Source organism: Spea bombifrons, chromosome 2 (genome assembly GCF_027358695.1).
Source record: "Spea bombifrons isolate aSpeBom1 chromosome 2, aSpeBom1.2.pri, whole genome shotgun sequence".
NCBI lineage: Eukaryota > Metazoa > Chordata > Amphibia > Anura > Pelobatidae > Spea > Spea bombifrons.
In genome coordinates this window covers 2,459,730-2,475,046 of record NC_071088.1, presented here as the reverse complement: position 1 = coordinate 2,475,046, position 15,317 = coordinate 2,459,730, and the positions used below count along the sequence as shown (strand labels likewise).

At 46.3% G+C, this 15,317-nt stretch overlaps 1 protein-coding gene, 2 non-coding genes and 1 pseudogene across 3 annotated transcripts; all 4 read right to left on the bottom strand.

The window, feature by feature from the left end:
• Window positions 1–8: 8 nt before the first annotated feature.
• Window positions 9–1,468, bottom strand: NDUFB4 (NADH:ubiquinone oxidoreductase subunit B4). Its single transcript, XM_053455214.1, has 3 exons — window positions 1,246–1,468; window positions 390–536; window positions 9–154 (listed from the first exon to the last, which is right to left on the bottom strand). Exons 1-3 carry the CDS (start codon window positions 1,417–1,419, stop codon window positions 92–94), a joined length of 384 nt encoding a protein of 127 aa, XP_053311189.1. The 5' UTR covers window positions 1,420–1,468; the 3' UTR covers window positions 9–91.
• Window positions 1,469–3,412: 1,944 nt separating this feature from the next.
• On the bottom strand, window positions 3,413–3,576 carry LOC128481042 (U1 spliceosomal RNA). Its single transcript, XR_008350817.1, has one exon. It is a non-coding gene; the product is annotated as a U1 spliceosomal RNA (small nuclear RNA).
• A 2,792-nt stretch (window positions 3,577–6,368) lies between these two features.
• Window positions 6,369–6,532, bottom strand: LOC128481041 (U1 spliceosomal RNA). The gene has a single exon (XR_008350816.1). It is a non-coding gene; the product is annotated as a U1 spliceosomal RNA (small nuclear RNA).
• Window positions 6,533–10,312: 3,780 nt separating this feature from the next.
• Window positions 10,313–10,465, bottom strand: LOC128481123 (uncharacterized; annotated as a pseudogene).
• Between the last annotated feature and the right edge of the window lie 4,852 nt (window positions 10,466–15,317).

Below are 15,317 nucleotides of genomic sequence, written 5' to 3'. Positions count from 1 at the left end.
CAGGCGGGTTAAATGGAATAAGTTTACATTTTATTATCTCGAGGAAACCTTTTGCACGCTTTATACAGTCCTGATCGGTCGCGAAGCCAAATCAATAGGACAACTGGAATGGCCGCTCCAGCTTTCCTTCCTGGATCAGTTTTTCCTTGCGATCCTAAAAACGAAGAAAAGAAATTCTGAGTCTGGGGCCCGGACAGTTTTACTGCTATAGGCTAATGGCCGTCACAATGTATAAATCACAACACCACTTACAGTAAAGCCTGTGAGATATACAAGTAGCGACCCACACAGAAACGAAACATGTCTGCTCCATTATGACATCAGTAATTAGGCAATATGAGAGGAGATGCTGCCGCCCTGGGCCCCGAGCCCCTGGGTTTGCTCCTTACCCGATCTGTTTTGAAGACGTAGTACCAGAAGAAGAGAGGTCCGATTCCCCAGAACAGGCCCATCAGGGACGTCTTGGGAGTAGCCCTGAAGTTAGGGTATATATTCCGGTTCCGAGCAAACATCCAACGGTTCAGGGCTGGATCATCCTAAACAAGATGAAAATAAAAAGCCCAAGAGGTTGAATTAAACGTCGTAGCGGACCAAACAGACAAATAATCAGAACCGCGAGGGAACAGATAGCATATTCAGAGCAAACACAGCCCCCTCTCCTGCCCCGCTATTACTCGCTTTCAAAACTTATCAGTAAATTACGAGCCTCCTCCTCCCAGCCTGTCTACACCCTGCGATCAAAACCGGCCAGGTCCATATACTGTATTCTACATAAACGGCCCCCTCTAAACAGCCCGGGCCGCGTAATTACATCTCTACAGACCCCTCGTGTGCCCATCTGTGACTCTTCTACCCCATCCTCCCTGGCGATCCTGAAGGCTCCCGTCTACAGCAACAGGGACCATCTTGTACCCAGCGACAATCACCCTTCCACCAGCCCACATCCCAGGCCAGTGACCCCTGGCAGTCTGTCCTGTGCCCTGCCCCCCACTTCCAGTGCAGCCCCTAAGAAGGCCCCCCAACCCACCCACCTGCCTACCTGCCTACCTGCCTACCTGCCTACCTGCCTGCCTGCCTGCCTACCTGCCTGCCTGCCTGCCTGCCTGCTGTGCGACCCGCTTCATTGCACCAGAGCCAGTTCTCCAGCAGTGCCCCAGATCCCCCCTTCGCCTTTATTCTCTACCCGGAGCAGTATTCCAGTCCTAATACCCCCAGTACCCGTCCTTCCAGCAGCGCCAGACTCACTATTAAGGTCTTCCTGTGGGGGTCATTGAGCTGCAGCTGGTATTGCCTCTTCAGGTTTGCCCTCAGCGCCAGCCTCTCCTCCGCCGCCTGCTTCTGCTCCGGGTTCAGCCCGTAATAGCTGGGCTCGAGGGTCTGAGGTCGGCTTGACAGCGGAGCCTCCCGGTAATCCGCCATGATACAAGGACACCCCGGGCACCACAACAACTTTATTGACAGCTTCCGGCGCGGACACACAGCGCAGTACCAGCAGCAGCCAGTAGGACACAGAACTGTACGCCGACGGCCAACAGAGGGCGCCTCAGACACAGCACTGCCCCCAGCGGCCAGCAGAGTGCGCCTCAGACACAGCACTGTCCGCGGCGGCCAGCAAGGGGAGCCCGAGACACAGCGCTGCCAGGTAAAGCTGCCGTCCCACCGGAGGTGTAGCATAGGAACTCAGTGATTTTTTTTTAAATATATTTATTTGTACGGGTCCGACGGGGCCACCCCTAACCCCGCATCGAGCCTCTACTATAATGACACAAATGGGAGGATAACTATGGAACGATGTATTAGCAGCTGCAGACTCGTCAGGCCAAAACTGACAGACTGTCCTTCTCAAACAGGGACACTTTGCATGTATGCAGAGGTGTACCTCTGTAATGAAGTGAATTTTTCGGGTCTTAGGGGCCCTTCAAGGATTCTTGCTTTACAAAGGGGCCCTTTAAAGCTGCACAGAGACCAGCACCGCTCACGGCTTCTCTATGCGCATGCGCCGGGTGTTCATTTGTGCCATAAAATAACTGCATTTAACTGCATTTTAATCGCATGCCCGGGTCATTGTGAAAGAATAGCACCATCCGGGGGCCATAGAGCACCACCTGTGCTTCAGTGGTGAGAACGTGAACCGTAAGTCTAGCCCGGAGCGGGGGGGGGGTGAGACATCGTGCAAAAAGATCCTTACAGAACCCCAACTACACAGTAACAGCGGCTCCTGTCCGCATTTATCTATCTACCGCCACCTGTTGGTTATCTGCAGAACTGCAGGCCTCCTGCAAGAAATATAAACGCAGTCCAATTCCTGCAGGATCGCCCTCACATTCCGGATAAAAAAGATTATTGCAAAACATTTACTATAAAATCATCAGAATCACACAAATTTTTCCTCGCAGGATTTGGCCTTCTGAGTGTAAATCTGCCGCCACCTAGTGGTTACCCTGGCGGTCGCTGTGTACGGTGACACAAAACCCCCCACATGAAAAGCCTGTCATTATACTAAACAACCCCCCACACACACCGCAGATTAACCAGTCGAATTCCCTGCGTTTGGGGAAATGGATGAATTGCAATTGAATTGAAGTCTCCTCTGCTGGACTCTCTGCTGCCATCTGTTGGTTGTCTTGAAAAAAATACAGATCCAACAAGAATTAATAGTGATAATTGAAAGCGCAAGCTGCTTAAGCGGCACGCTAATTGTCCATTGCCGGACATTACTAGGTTAGCTAAATCCAGGTTTAGGTTGCCAGGCAGGTAGTTTAGTTACCTGCACCGACGAGCGTTGTGTGCGGCGGGAAAATAAGCACTGCTGATTGATGCAATCAGCTGTTCTCGTGGGGCGAGACAATTTTAAAATAGATAAATAAGCTGCACGCAGAGAGATTCAATTTACCTCAAGAGAAATCCTCAAGAAGCTGTTGCTGAGCGAGTGTCCCCCCACCCTTTTTTGTGTTTAAATGTATGTTATATTGTCGTAGTCTTATAGGGGTAAAGGTCGCCTCTGTGTTGAGGTGGGCAGAGGCTTGGTGTTACACAATCTGGCTGAGAAAGGGGCGGATTGTATTTGGTGTGTTATATAAGAATCTATTTGGTTGTTATTACATTAAATGGTTTGTGTTGTTAATGCCTTTTATACCCACTTAAATAAAGCTACGGCCAATTTTATCCAATTTACAATACTGCGTCTGTGGTCGCGTCGTGGTTGGACACGAGCAGGAGAAACGGCCTTGATAAACAAATAAAATGAAAACCGTGCTTTCTCTATCATTAAAGAAATATAACAGGAAGCACCAACTTTCCACTGCCATCTATCGGTTGTCAGATGGTTGCACCATACACCCAGAAAATAATCAATCACAGCCCCCTAGCATGTTCATGGAAAACATTCAATTCTATCATTGTACAAAATAATCAGGGGAAAGCGCGAACGCAGTCCCCCACTACCACAAATTATGCAGTCGAGTTTCCCGCATTTGGGGAAATCGCAGGGGTCAGCACAGCCGGAGTGCAATGGATGAGCCTCGCCCTGGGAGAACTGCCTTCATGATCACAGTGTCTCCCCTGCCAGGTAAGTATGAGTTGTTATGGTAAAAGGAAGGGGCGGTGGTTGGACCCCCTTCCTCACACTTAAGGGGAGTTTTCTCCAGGACTCCGCTCTTCAAAGAAAAGCTGTTTTGGACAAACTGCCGGCACCTAGAGAATTCCTTATTATTTAACATCAGAAAAAAACCTCCGGTGTTCAGCGGAAGACTCAAAATGAGCGATCCCAGAGTGCACTGCAGCAGGTACATTTGCATGTTGTAGCACCGCCCATCACAGTAACAGCATGCAGTGCCTTGTAAATGAGTCCTATGGCCCAGCTCTTCATAGTGTAAAAGGGCCTGTCGATGACGTCAGAAATCTCCCCTTTAACCGTCCCATTGAGCCGAGAGAAAGAGGTTGATCTTGCGCTCTTTGTATATCTAGCATTAGTTGGAAAGACGCAGCACGCGGATGATAAAATAGGGAGTAAAACAGCTTTGATAACCGGAACTTTTCTGGAACAGAGAAGCTTCTCAATGACCGCAAACCAATCTCCTTTCATTACATCACCATACAGCATGCCTTGAACATATAAAATATCCGCTAATGTGTCTAGTGGGTGCAGCACACGCCTGTTCCTCACCTGCTACGTTTTCAGCCAGATCTTTCAATCTGTTTGCTGTCACTTTCGCCAAAATGTTATAATCTGTGTTCGATAAAGAAACAGCCTCCAATTTTTTAAATCCATTCTCTCCCCTTTTTAAACAGTAGAACAGTAGATCTGTTTCCGGGATCACGCAAGTATATTCTTACACATTCCATCATATCTGCAATCCCATCGCTCGCATCCAGTCCCAGATGGTTAAATTATTTGTAAATAAGTTAGTCTCTCATTCTGTTTTTTCAGTCATTTCTCGAGTTACGTTCTTATCTTTCTGCCTTCTCTAAGGAAAAAAAATTTTCTCTTCCGTTTTGCCCGTTCCCACTGCTCACATACGCTCTCAAAACATTTAATAATTCAATAATTGTAACTTTTTTCTAGAGCTGTCTACCCCGCCGCCAACGCCTATTCTACCCCCTTCCTTACGGTTACAGTTACCGTACGTTCCCTTCCCGGAAGGAACATTCTAGGCTTTTCGAATAGAGCCAACCTGTCGCTGTTTTCACCCGGGGCAGATACAATTCTAACTCTAAAAACTATACCTCGTATCTAAAGAAAACGATTAAAGCCCCCCCTTTACAACTTCTGTTTGTTTCAACACAGCGAACAAATTGTTTTTAAACAAAATCCCCATTTCTTTCTAAACTATAAGAAATACAGCAAGGTCCCTCGGTCCAAACAGCAGACCGCGGTGGTTCCTGTAAACAAAGAACGTCGCAATCTTTGGAAGAAAAACAGTTAAATAAAAAATCTCTCCATGCCGCCCCTTTAATGCTTTCATTTTGCGAGGCGATTTATAGAGCCATTCATAAAAGGAGAAAGGTCTCTCCCGGGGCTTCATTCAGCCCAAGTGTTCCCTTTCGTCGTTTAGGTTTCATGCCCGGCTTCCCCGCCATCGATGAGACAGCCTGTTTGTGAGATAAGCCCCAGATTCTCCTTGGACTCGGAGCAGGGAGAGAGAGAGACCACCATACCTATCACTCTCAGCCGAGTGTGTGTACGACGATTCTAGCTTCCGTTTTGTCGGTTCCGCATTAACAGCTGTTGCAGGCAATAAGTCCTCTGTTAGGATCGCACCCGCAGGGTCCCCCACAGCAGACTCAGACTTGGAGGACCTGCTCCACAGCTCATTCATTTTCACAGAAGTTCAAAGTAGCAGTGTTGGTAGTGGGTACAGCGCTCTGCGTAGCAGTAGGGTTGGTAATTGAGGCTCCATTTTGTACAACAGGGTTAGTAGGAAAGCCGGCATTAGGATCTACCCAGTCAGGATACAACTTGGGGCAACTCAGCGAAATGATTCTCTGAACCACACAAGTGACATCTTCTTTTTTGTACAGTCAGCAGCAAAGTGTTTAACGGAACCACAGATTCTGCAACAAGGGCCCAAAATGCCGGCATGTACCACAAAATCTGGGTTGATTTGGGTAAAATAAATATCCACGATTACGCCCTATGGAGAAATTGTGTGTGTGTGTGTGTGGGGGGGGGTATTTTTCCTCCTATTCCATTTCTGTCCTCTTTCAAAACTGCCCAGAATCTCCGTTTCCCATGGTACGCGCAAAATCCATTTTCCAGATGTTTTGGTCTGGAAATGTCTGTACGATATCTGTGTAGAAAGACCCGCAATTCCTCCTCGGACACAAAAGGATCGTACATGTGTACTGCGATAGGTATTTTAGCAGCACAATAATGCGGCACCAAGTTTATTCCATCCACCAGCATTTCCAGCGCTCTAAAGCTGTCATCATCCAAGCAGTCGTCACAAAAGAGACGTCATAAAATCCCAGCTGTACACAGAAGAGAGAGCGGCTCGGAACTTCCAATACATTCCAGTAATCTGTCTCCAAAGTTATGTCATCCAACTCATCCTTCCGAATCCACGGCCGTACCGTATCTCAGAGATTAGGAGCAGCCATCTCTCCCGTGTGACCCTCAACAGACGCCGACCCCCGTAAACCGTACCCCAGGCAGGCAAACCTTATAAACGAATAAAACAATACACCCCTATCTCTATCATAAACAAAATGACCAGGAGAAGCACCAAGCTCCTTCAGCTAGACTAAGAAAATCTTCCACTGCCATCTATTGGTTATCTGGACAACTGCAACATAAACCATCAGAATGAGTAGATGTATCTCCATCATACACAAAGAAAACATTCAATTCTATCATTAAACAAAATAATCAGGGGAAAGCGCGAACGCAGTCCCCCACTACCACAAATTATGCAGTCGAGTTTCCCGCATTTGGGGAAATCGCAGGGGTCAGCACAGCCGGAGTGCAATGGATGAGCCTCGCCCTGGGAGAACTGCCTTCATGATCACAGTGTCTCCCCTGCCAGGTAAGTATGAGTTGTTATGGTAAAAGGAGGGGGCGCTGCTTGGAACCCTTTCGCCAAACTTAAGGGGATTTATTTTCTCCAGGACTCCATTGTGCTAAGAAAAGCTGTTCTGGACAAACTGCCGGCACCTAGAGAATTCCTTATTATTTAACATCAGATAAAAACCTCCGGTGTTCAGCCGTGGACGCAAAATGAGGAATCCCAGAGTGCATTGCAGGAGGTACATTTGCATACTGTAGCACCGCCCACCATAGTAACAGCATGCAGTGCCTTGTAAATGGCCCAGTTCTTCATAGTGTAAAAGGGCCTGTCGATGACGTCAGAAATCTCCCCTTTAACCGTCCCATTGAGCCGAGAGAAAGAGGTTGGTCTTGCTCTCTTTGTATATCTAGCATTAGGTGGAAAGACGCAGCACGCGGATGATAAAATAGGGAGTAAAACAGCTTTGGTAACCAGAACTTTTCTGGAACAGAGAAGCTTCTCAATGACCGCAAACCAATCTCCTTTCATTACATCACCATACAGCACGCCTTAAACATATAAAATATCCGCTAATGTGTCTAGTGGGTGCAGCACACGCCTGTTCCTCACCTGCTATGTTTTCAGCCAGATCTTTCAATCTGTTTGCTGTCACTTTTGCCAAAATGTTATAATCTGCGTTCGATAAAGAAACGGCCTCCAATTTTTTAAATCCATTCTCTCCCCTTTTTAAACAGTAGATCTGTTTCCGCGATCACGCAAATACTTTCTCACACATTCCTTCGCATCTGCAATCCCATCACTCACATCTGCAATCCCTAGATGGTTAAATTATTTGTAAATAAGTTAGTCTCTCATTCATTTTTTTCAGTCATTTCTCGAGTTACGTTCTTTTCTTTCTGCCTTCTCTAAGGAAAAATGTTTTTCTCTTCCTTTTCGCCCGTTCCTACCGCTCACATACGCTCTCAAAACATTTCATAATTCAATAATTGTAACTTTTTTTTTCCAGAGCTGTCTACCCCGCCGCCAACGCCTATTCTACCCCCTTCCTTACGGTTACAGTTACCGTACGTTCCCTTCTCGGAAGGAACATTCTAGGCTTTTCGAATAGAGCCAACCTGTCGCTGTTTTCACCCGGGGCAGATGCAATTACCGTATTTGCTCGATTATAAGACGAGGTTTTTTCCAGAGCAAATGCTTTGAAAAATACCCCTCGTCTTATAATCGAGGTCGTCTTCTAATCAGACCTCATTCTGCTGGGGCCAGACTGCTTACCGGGCTTTGGTCGCGAGCAGCGTCTCTGCTATTAGCAGCAGGAGAACAGGAAGCTAACACAGTCCTCACATAATCTACCTCCCCCCTCCTTCCTCTGGGGGCGGGGCCAGAGAAGTTGCTCGCACAGCCGGGCCTTTGCAGAAGTCTGCGAGTGGGAGATCTGCAGTTCAGGTAAGGGAGGGGGTGGGTGAGTTCGGGGTTTGAGCGTGTGTGTATGTGTATGTGTGATTAATGGAATGAATGAGTATTTAAATGTTTGTGAATGAGTGTGTGTGTGATAGCATGGATGTGTAAGGGGGGTGGGTGGTAGCATGGCATTGGGAGGCTGTAATCACACTTCTATCATCTCCAGGTTCCAGCATGTACTGGCTGCCTTGGCTTGATAGGAGTGTGATTGCTGTTAGCAGTATATATATATATATCTCCAGAAATGCATTTTAACCCCCTATATGCCCCTCAGCCCCATGATATGCCTTATCAGGCAGAGGGGCATATAGGGGGTTAAAAGGCATATCATGGGGCACAGTGACATATAGGAGGGTATAAGACATTTCTGGAGGCAGAGTGGCATATAGAGGGTTAAAAGGCACATCATGGGGCAGAGTGGCAAATAGGGGGGTATAAGGCATTTCTGGGGGCAGAGTGGCAAGCCTGGGGGCAGATGTGCATAACTGGGGGGGCAGGTTGGCAAATAAAAGGAAATAAAAAATATATTTTTCTCAATCATAGCTTTTATTAAATATGAAAATTAGTTTACATGAATTAATATTTACTGGTGAAACTTTTTTCCTATAGGGTAGTCTTATATTCAGGCTTTTTGTTTTTTTTCCTAAATTAATATTTTGATTTTGGGGGGTCGTCTTATAATCAGAGCAAATATGGTATAACTCTAAAAACTATACCCCGTATCTAAAGAAAACGATTAAAGCCCCCCCTTTACAACTTCTATTTGTTTCAACACAGCGAACAAATTGTTTTTAAACAAAATCCCCATTTCTTTCTAAACTATAAGAAATACAGCAAGGTCCCTCGGTCCAAACAGCAGACCGCGGTGGTTCCTGTAAACAAAGAACGTCGTAATCTTTGGAAGAAAAACAGTTAAATAAAAAATCTCTCCATGCCGCCCCTTTAATGCTTTCATTTTGCGAGGCGATTTATAGAGCCATTCATAAAAGGAGAAAGGTCTCTCCTGGTGCTTCATTCAGCCCAAGTGTTCCCTTTCGACGTTTAGGTTTCATGCCCGGCTTCCCCGCCATCGATGAGACAGCCTGTTCGCTGAGATAAGCCCCAGATTCTCCAAGGACTCGGAGCAAGGAGAGAGAGAGACCACCATACCTATCACTCTCAGCCGAGTGTGTGTACGACGATTCTAGCTTCCGTTTTGTCGGTTCCGCATTAACAGCTGTTGCAGGCAATAAGTCCTCTGTTAGGATCGCACCCGCAGGGTCCCCCACAGCAGACTCAGACTTGGAGGAGTGAGTCCGCGACCTGCTCCACAGCTCGTTCATTTTCACAGAAGTTCAAAGTAGCAGTGTTGGTAGTGGGTACAGCGCTCTGCGTAGCAGTAGGGTTGGTAATTGAGGCTCCATTTTGTACAACAGGGTTAGTAGGAAAGCCGGCATTAGGATCTACCCAGTCAGGTCTTCTAGGATACAACTTGGGGCAACTCAGCGAAATGATTCTCTGAACCACACAAGTCACGTCTTCTTTGTTGTACAGTCAGCAGCAAAGTGTTTAACGGAACCACAGATTCTGCAACAGGGGCCCAAAATGCCGGCATGTACCACAAAATCTGGGTTGATTTGGGTAAAATAAATATCCACGATTACGCCCTATGGAGAAATTGTGTGTGTGTGGGGGGGTATTTTTCCTCCTATTCCATTTCTGTCCTCTTTCAAAACTGCCCAGAATCTCCGTTTCCCATGGTACGCGCAAAATCCATTTTCCAGATGTTTCGGTCTGGAAATGTCTGTACGATATCTGTGTAGAAAGACCCGCAATTCCTCCTCGGACACAAAAGGATCGTACATGTGTACTGCGATAGGTATTTTAGCAGCACAATAATGCGGCACCAAGTTTATTCCATCCACCAGCGTTTCCAGCGCTCTAAAGCTGTCATCATCCAAGCAGTCGTCACAAAAGAGACGTCATAAAATCCCAGCTGAACACAGAAGAGAGAGCGGCTGGGAACTTCCGATACATTCCAGTAATCTGTCTCCAAAGTTATCTTCCAACGCATCCTTCTGAATCCACAGCCGTACCGTATCTCAGAGATTAGGAGCAGCCATCTCTCCTGTGTGACCGTCAACAAACGCCGACCCCTGTAAACCGTACCCCAGGCAGGCAAACCTTATAAACGAATAAAACAATACACCCCTATCTCTATCATAAACAAATTGATCAGGAGAAGCACCAAGCTCCTTCAGCTAGACCAAGAAAATGTTCCACTGCCATCTATTGGTTAACAGATGCAACATAATACCTCTCTCTTCAGCTTAAAAGGACCATTTAATTCTATTATTAAACAGACAGATCAGGGGAAAGCGCGAACGCAGTCCCCCACTACCACAAATTATGCAGTCGAGTTTCCCGCATTTGGGGAAATCGCAGGGGTCAGCACAGCCGGAGTGCAATGGATGAGCCTCGCCCTTTTTTTGTATTTAAGTTTATTATACAAAACTGATTATGATAAAACAGACATCAACCTGTTTTAGCAGGAATACATAGATCAGTAATATTAGCACAGATAGACGATAAGCAGTACTGCGACACAGCGCAGGGCAATACACGTTACAGTACGACTTCAGTTTACGGAAAGCTCAGTAGAAGCAGTGTACAATTACATTCCCGGACGTGGCACATATGGTTAGCACTTTAGTGGAACATAACCTGGGGAAATGGGGGGGAAAGGGGGCCGAGGAGAATGGGGCTAGTCTTCAGCCTCTAGACTGTCCTTGAGAGAGTAGTCTCTCAGCAGGCTGTGGATAAGCCTGCGGCAGTCCCGGACTGTGACCTGCTCCCTCCTCAGCACCAGGCGGTTCCTGGCAAACCATAGAGCGTCCTTTACGCAGCACATGAGGCGCCAAGCATCCTCAATGGCGCTCTCCGTGTGTGTTCCTGGGAAAAGTCCGTAAAGTACCGAATGGTAGGACAGGTACTTTCTCTCGATAGAGTCCTTGAGATCCAGCTCCAGGGCTCTGAACAAGGCCTGTGCAAACGGGCACTGCCAGAACAAGTGGAGGGAAGTCTCCTCCTCCACAATGCACTGTGGGCAGTGTCTATATCTGCACAGCCCCCTGGCATGCATAAATGTCCTTAGGGGGAGGCCTCCCTGAATGGCCATCCATGCAATGTCTTTATGCCTGTTGGTTAGCCTACTCGACGACACGTTAGCCCAGACAGTCTTGGCTGTGGCGTCGGGGAGCCCTGGGATGTTCTCGATAGTGTCTTTGGCTCTGATGAGCTTGTGGATCACACGGGGTAACCACAAGTCTGGTTTAACTCCCTCCAGTTGGTACTCCCTTACAAATTTGCCCACGTCCGAGTAGAACCAGGGCATGGTCCAATTGTAATTTTCCCACTTGAGCTGCCTCCACAGGGGCAGCAGGAAGAAGCGAGACATGGAGTTTCCAGCAGAGCCTTTCACTACGTCTCTGAGAGTCCTGCGCACGCAGTTGCACACAAAGAAGGTCCTCAGCATGGGAGGGATGTCAGGCACTCCTTTGCCTCCCTTGCCGGGTTCCTTGTACATCACTGCGTGCTTTACTCTGTCCATTTTGGAGCCCCAGATGAAGTGGAAAACCGCACGGTTGATGGCTCGGTGAATGGTGACCAGCAGGGGCCACGTGATCCATGGGGACAGTTTCACATCCTTACTCAGGAAAACAATCTAAAATTTGTCACAGAATAACCCGTCAGACTGAACATGTTATAAATAAAATTACTTACCCCCGTGGGTTAAATTATGTGGGGAAGACAGACCTGACTTTAAGAGACAGGATGAGGGGACGTAGATCCGCCATACGAAAGGCTTTTAGGGACCTTAAGAGCGATAAACCGGTCGCAAAACACTTCCTGGAGTTTGGGCCTCTGTTGTCTACGCTCCACTTTATTGACCCATCGACCCCCCCCGCAGAGGCGGTGACAGGGCAAGATTATTACTACAGCGCGAAACGTACTGGATTAAGACCCCCGCTAGCGGTTTAGGTCCCCCATGCTATAACTTTCCTTCAGTATTGGATTACACATCCTTTTTTATAAAGTATTGAGACCCATGTTAGGATTGCATAACGACTGAAAATTAACTTTTTTTTCTGCTTGTAGGAGCATTGGCAGAGATCATTGTCTTCCGGTTAAGTCATTTAAAAGTATATGCAAGAAGGCTAACCTTTATGGGTTCCTTCTATGTATTTTTAATTTTTGTTTTACGTAGGTGTGCGTATTCACTTAATTGTGGGTGTTAAAAATAGATGTGTCTCTTTTGGCACACAAAGGTTCCATCTCAAGTAAACCTCTTCAAACTCTTGTCTAGATGGTACAAGCTCCGTGTGGATTTGCATCGCTTCATCCCCCAAACCTCCCCGTTGCGCTGGAGATGTGATTTCGATCAAGGCGCGTACCTCCACATCCGGGGGGGCTGTACATTAATCCGTCCTTTTTGGGGAAAGATAGAGGAGGTCATTAGGGAGATCATAGACCCGGAGGTCCGTCTTACCCCTGCACTGATCCTGCTACATCACAACCCTACATCCTTTGGATCATACAAGCGCACACTCACCTACTCACCTTTCCTTTACTCAACGCAGCTAGAACCACTATCCCCAGATTTTGGAGCTCTGACAAACCTCCCCCTATCGAAGCTTGGCTGAAACGGGTTATGTCCATATGCAATATGGAAGATTTCATTTATAAAAATGGTCTTAAATGGCTACCGTGGCACCAATTCCACTCAACCCCCACCCCCCTCTTAACTCTCATGCTCGGCCCTGTGAAGAACCCTGTCTGATCTTCACTGTTATTATTATTATTATATTTATGTGTACCCGGTTTGAATGTGGCTGCAGCTCCGGCCTTCAAAGAGACGATCCTATAATCTGGCTGAGGCTCTTAATCAGCCAGCACAGCCCTGTCTGCCCAGACGGCACCCGCAATACAGGGGGGTAACACAGGTGGGGGAACCCATTGTATCCCTTAATCCCCTCACCTGATACATCCCCTGTATACCGATGGGATTTGTGAGGGGATGGGGGTGATGGGGTTTGTGAGGGGATGGGGGTGATGGGATTTGTGAGGGGATGGGGGTGATGGGATTTGTGAGGGGATGGGGGTGATGGGATGTGGCTGATGGGATTTGTGAGGGGATGGGGGTGATGGGATTTGTGAGGGGATGGGGCTGATGGGATTTGTGAGGGGATGTGGCTGATGGGATTTGTGAGGGGATGGGGGTGATGGGATTTGTGATGGGATGTGAGTGATGGGATTGGGGGTTGGGTTCGGTGCACAGTGAATGGAGATTGTATATAAGTTCTATGTGTTTGTAATAAAGAGAGTTCTGTTCTTAACCTCACAGCCTGAAGTTCTGTCTCATGATTGAGGGAAGTGCTGGTCTGTGACTGCTTTCTTCAGACAGCCACAGCGCGTCCGCTTACTGGGAGAGGGAAGGAGCTGACGGGCGGATGTGTCCAGTCCGGGGCACAGGACGATCCGTCACAGCGGCCCCCACGTACATCCTGCCTCCGTGGTTATGGTTCTTTCCTCACCGGACTCACCATATCCAGTTCCGGCCCATATCGTTCCTCTTCCATGTTGCCTCGTCAGCTTCTACCATGCCACCTTTTGTACCGCCGTGTCGCCTGCCAGGTGGGGGAGACCCCATTTTTCCTCTCCCCCTTTCTTTGTGTTCCTCCCCTTGTTCATTGTATCTGAGACATGTTTGGTACCCCCTCATTTCTTCGCTATGTTGTAAAACTTTACAGTGGTTCTTGTCAATATTACTCTGAGTTACACAAATCCATGGAGACTTCCTCCTCTCCGTTATTTCATGGATACAGGGGATTGCTTTGTCACACTGTGTTACTCTTACTCCCGGTTGTTCAGCTCACTTTATCACTTCCATCCGAGCAACACCAAACGTCGATATGTAACCATTGTTATGCTACAGAATGTCTCCTCATCTGGTGCATTTATCTCAACATCTGGATGTACTGTACTCAGACATTTCTTTGACACATATTTGTATGTATATTGATGTACTGTTGTGATTTTACCTCGCTGCTCTATTATGAATAAAAGTGACTTGACTAAAAATAGATGTCTTGTGATTATCTTTTGCAAGAAAGCTAACCTTTATGGGCTCCTTCTATGTGTTTTTAATGATTCTTTTACATAGGTGTGCCTATCCACATAGGTAATACCTAGCAAATACATACAGCATAATACTCTAAGTATATATGTAACACCCAGTATAATATATCAGTTAATACTAAAATACTAAATATATTACTCAAAATTTTATATTTAGCAGAACACATACATATTTATACTCACACATATATATATATATATACAGTATAGGAAAAATATATTACACTTAATATATAATATATATGTATGACAATATTGATGATTAATATAATACCCAGTGTAGTACACATAGCGTAATAATACTCCCATTTTTATATATATTTTTATAAATATACACACATACATATACCTGTAAGCGATCGATAGAGAGAGACATAGCAAGAGAGAGAGAGATATAGCGAGAGAGATCTAGCGAGAGATAGATATAGCAAGAGAGATAGAGAGAGACAGACATGTATATATAGATATATAAAACACAGCATAATACATATATTGCAATGTGTATAGAATATATAAAAACCTGCATAATAAATGTATTAACTATAAACTGAGTAGTGCACTATAATATACTTCATGAAACATATAGAACACTCTCAGTATATATCTATGATAAATATAATACCTAGCATAATACATATAGCAGAATACTCTGTGTATATATAATATGCAGCATAAAACATACAGTAGAATGCATAGTAAATAATATACTACATAATAAATGATATATCCAGTAAAAGGTTTTTTTTATTTATATTTCGGTGCAGGAAACGGTGTCCGTTCTCCAAAAGCGGCAACCGGATTTACAGCAGTCCTCCCTCCCTTCCAAGGCTGCGGTCTGAACTGGGGGGCAGATCTTCCACGGTGGCCAAAGGGCAAGCCCCGCCCCTCCCTAAAACATAAGGCTAACGGTAAACGCTTTAGGGTTGAATGTCGACCGATGGGCGGTGCTACAGTATGCAAATCTACTCGCAGCAATGCACTCTGGGAGTTTTAATTTTGAGGCCACGGTTGAACATAGGAGGTTTTTATCTGATGTTAAATAATAAGGAATTCTCTAGGTGCCGGCATTTTGTCAAGGACAGCTTTTCTTAGCACAATGGAGTCCTGAGAAAAAGATCACCCTAAATTTGGCGAAAGGGTGCCAAGCAGCGCCCCCTCCTTTTACCATAACAACTC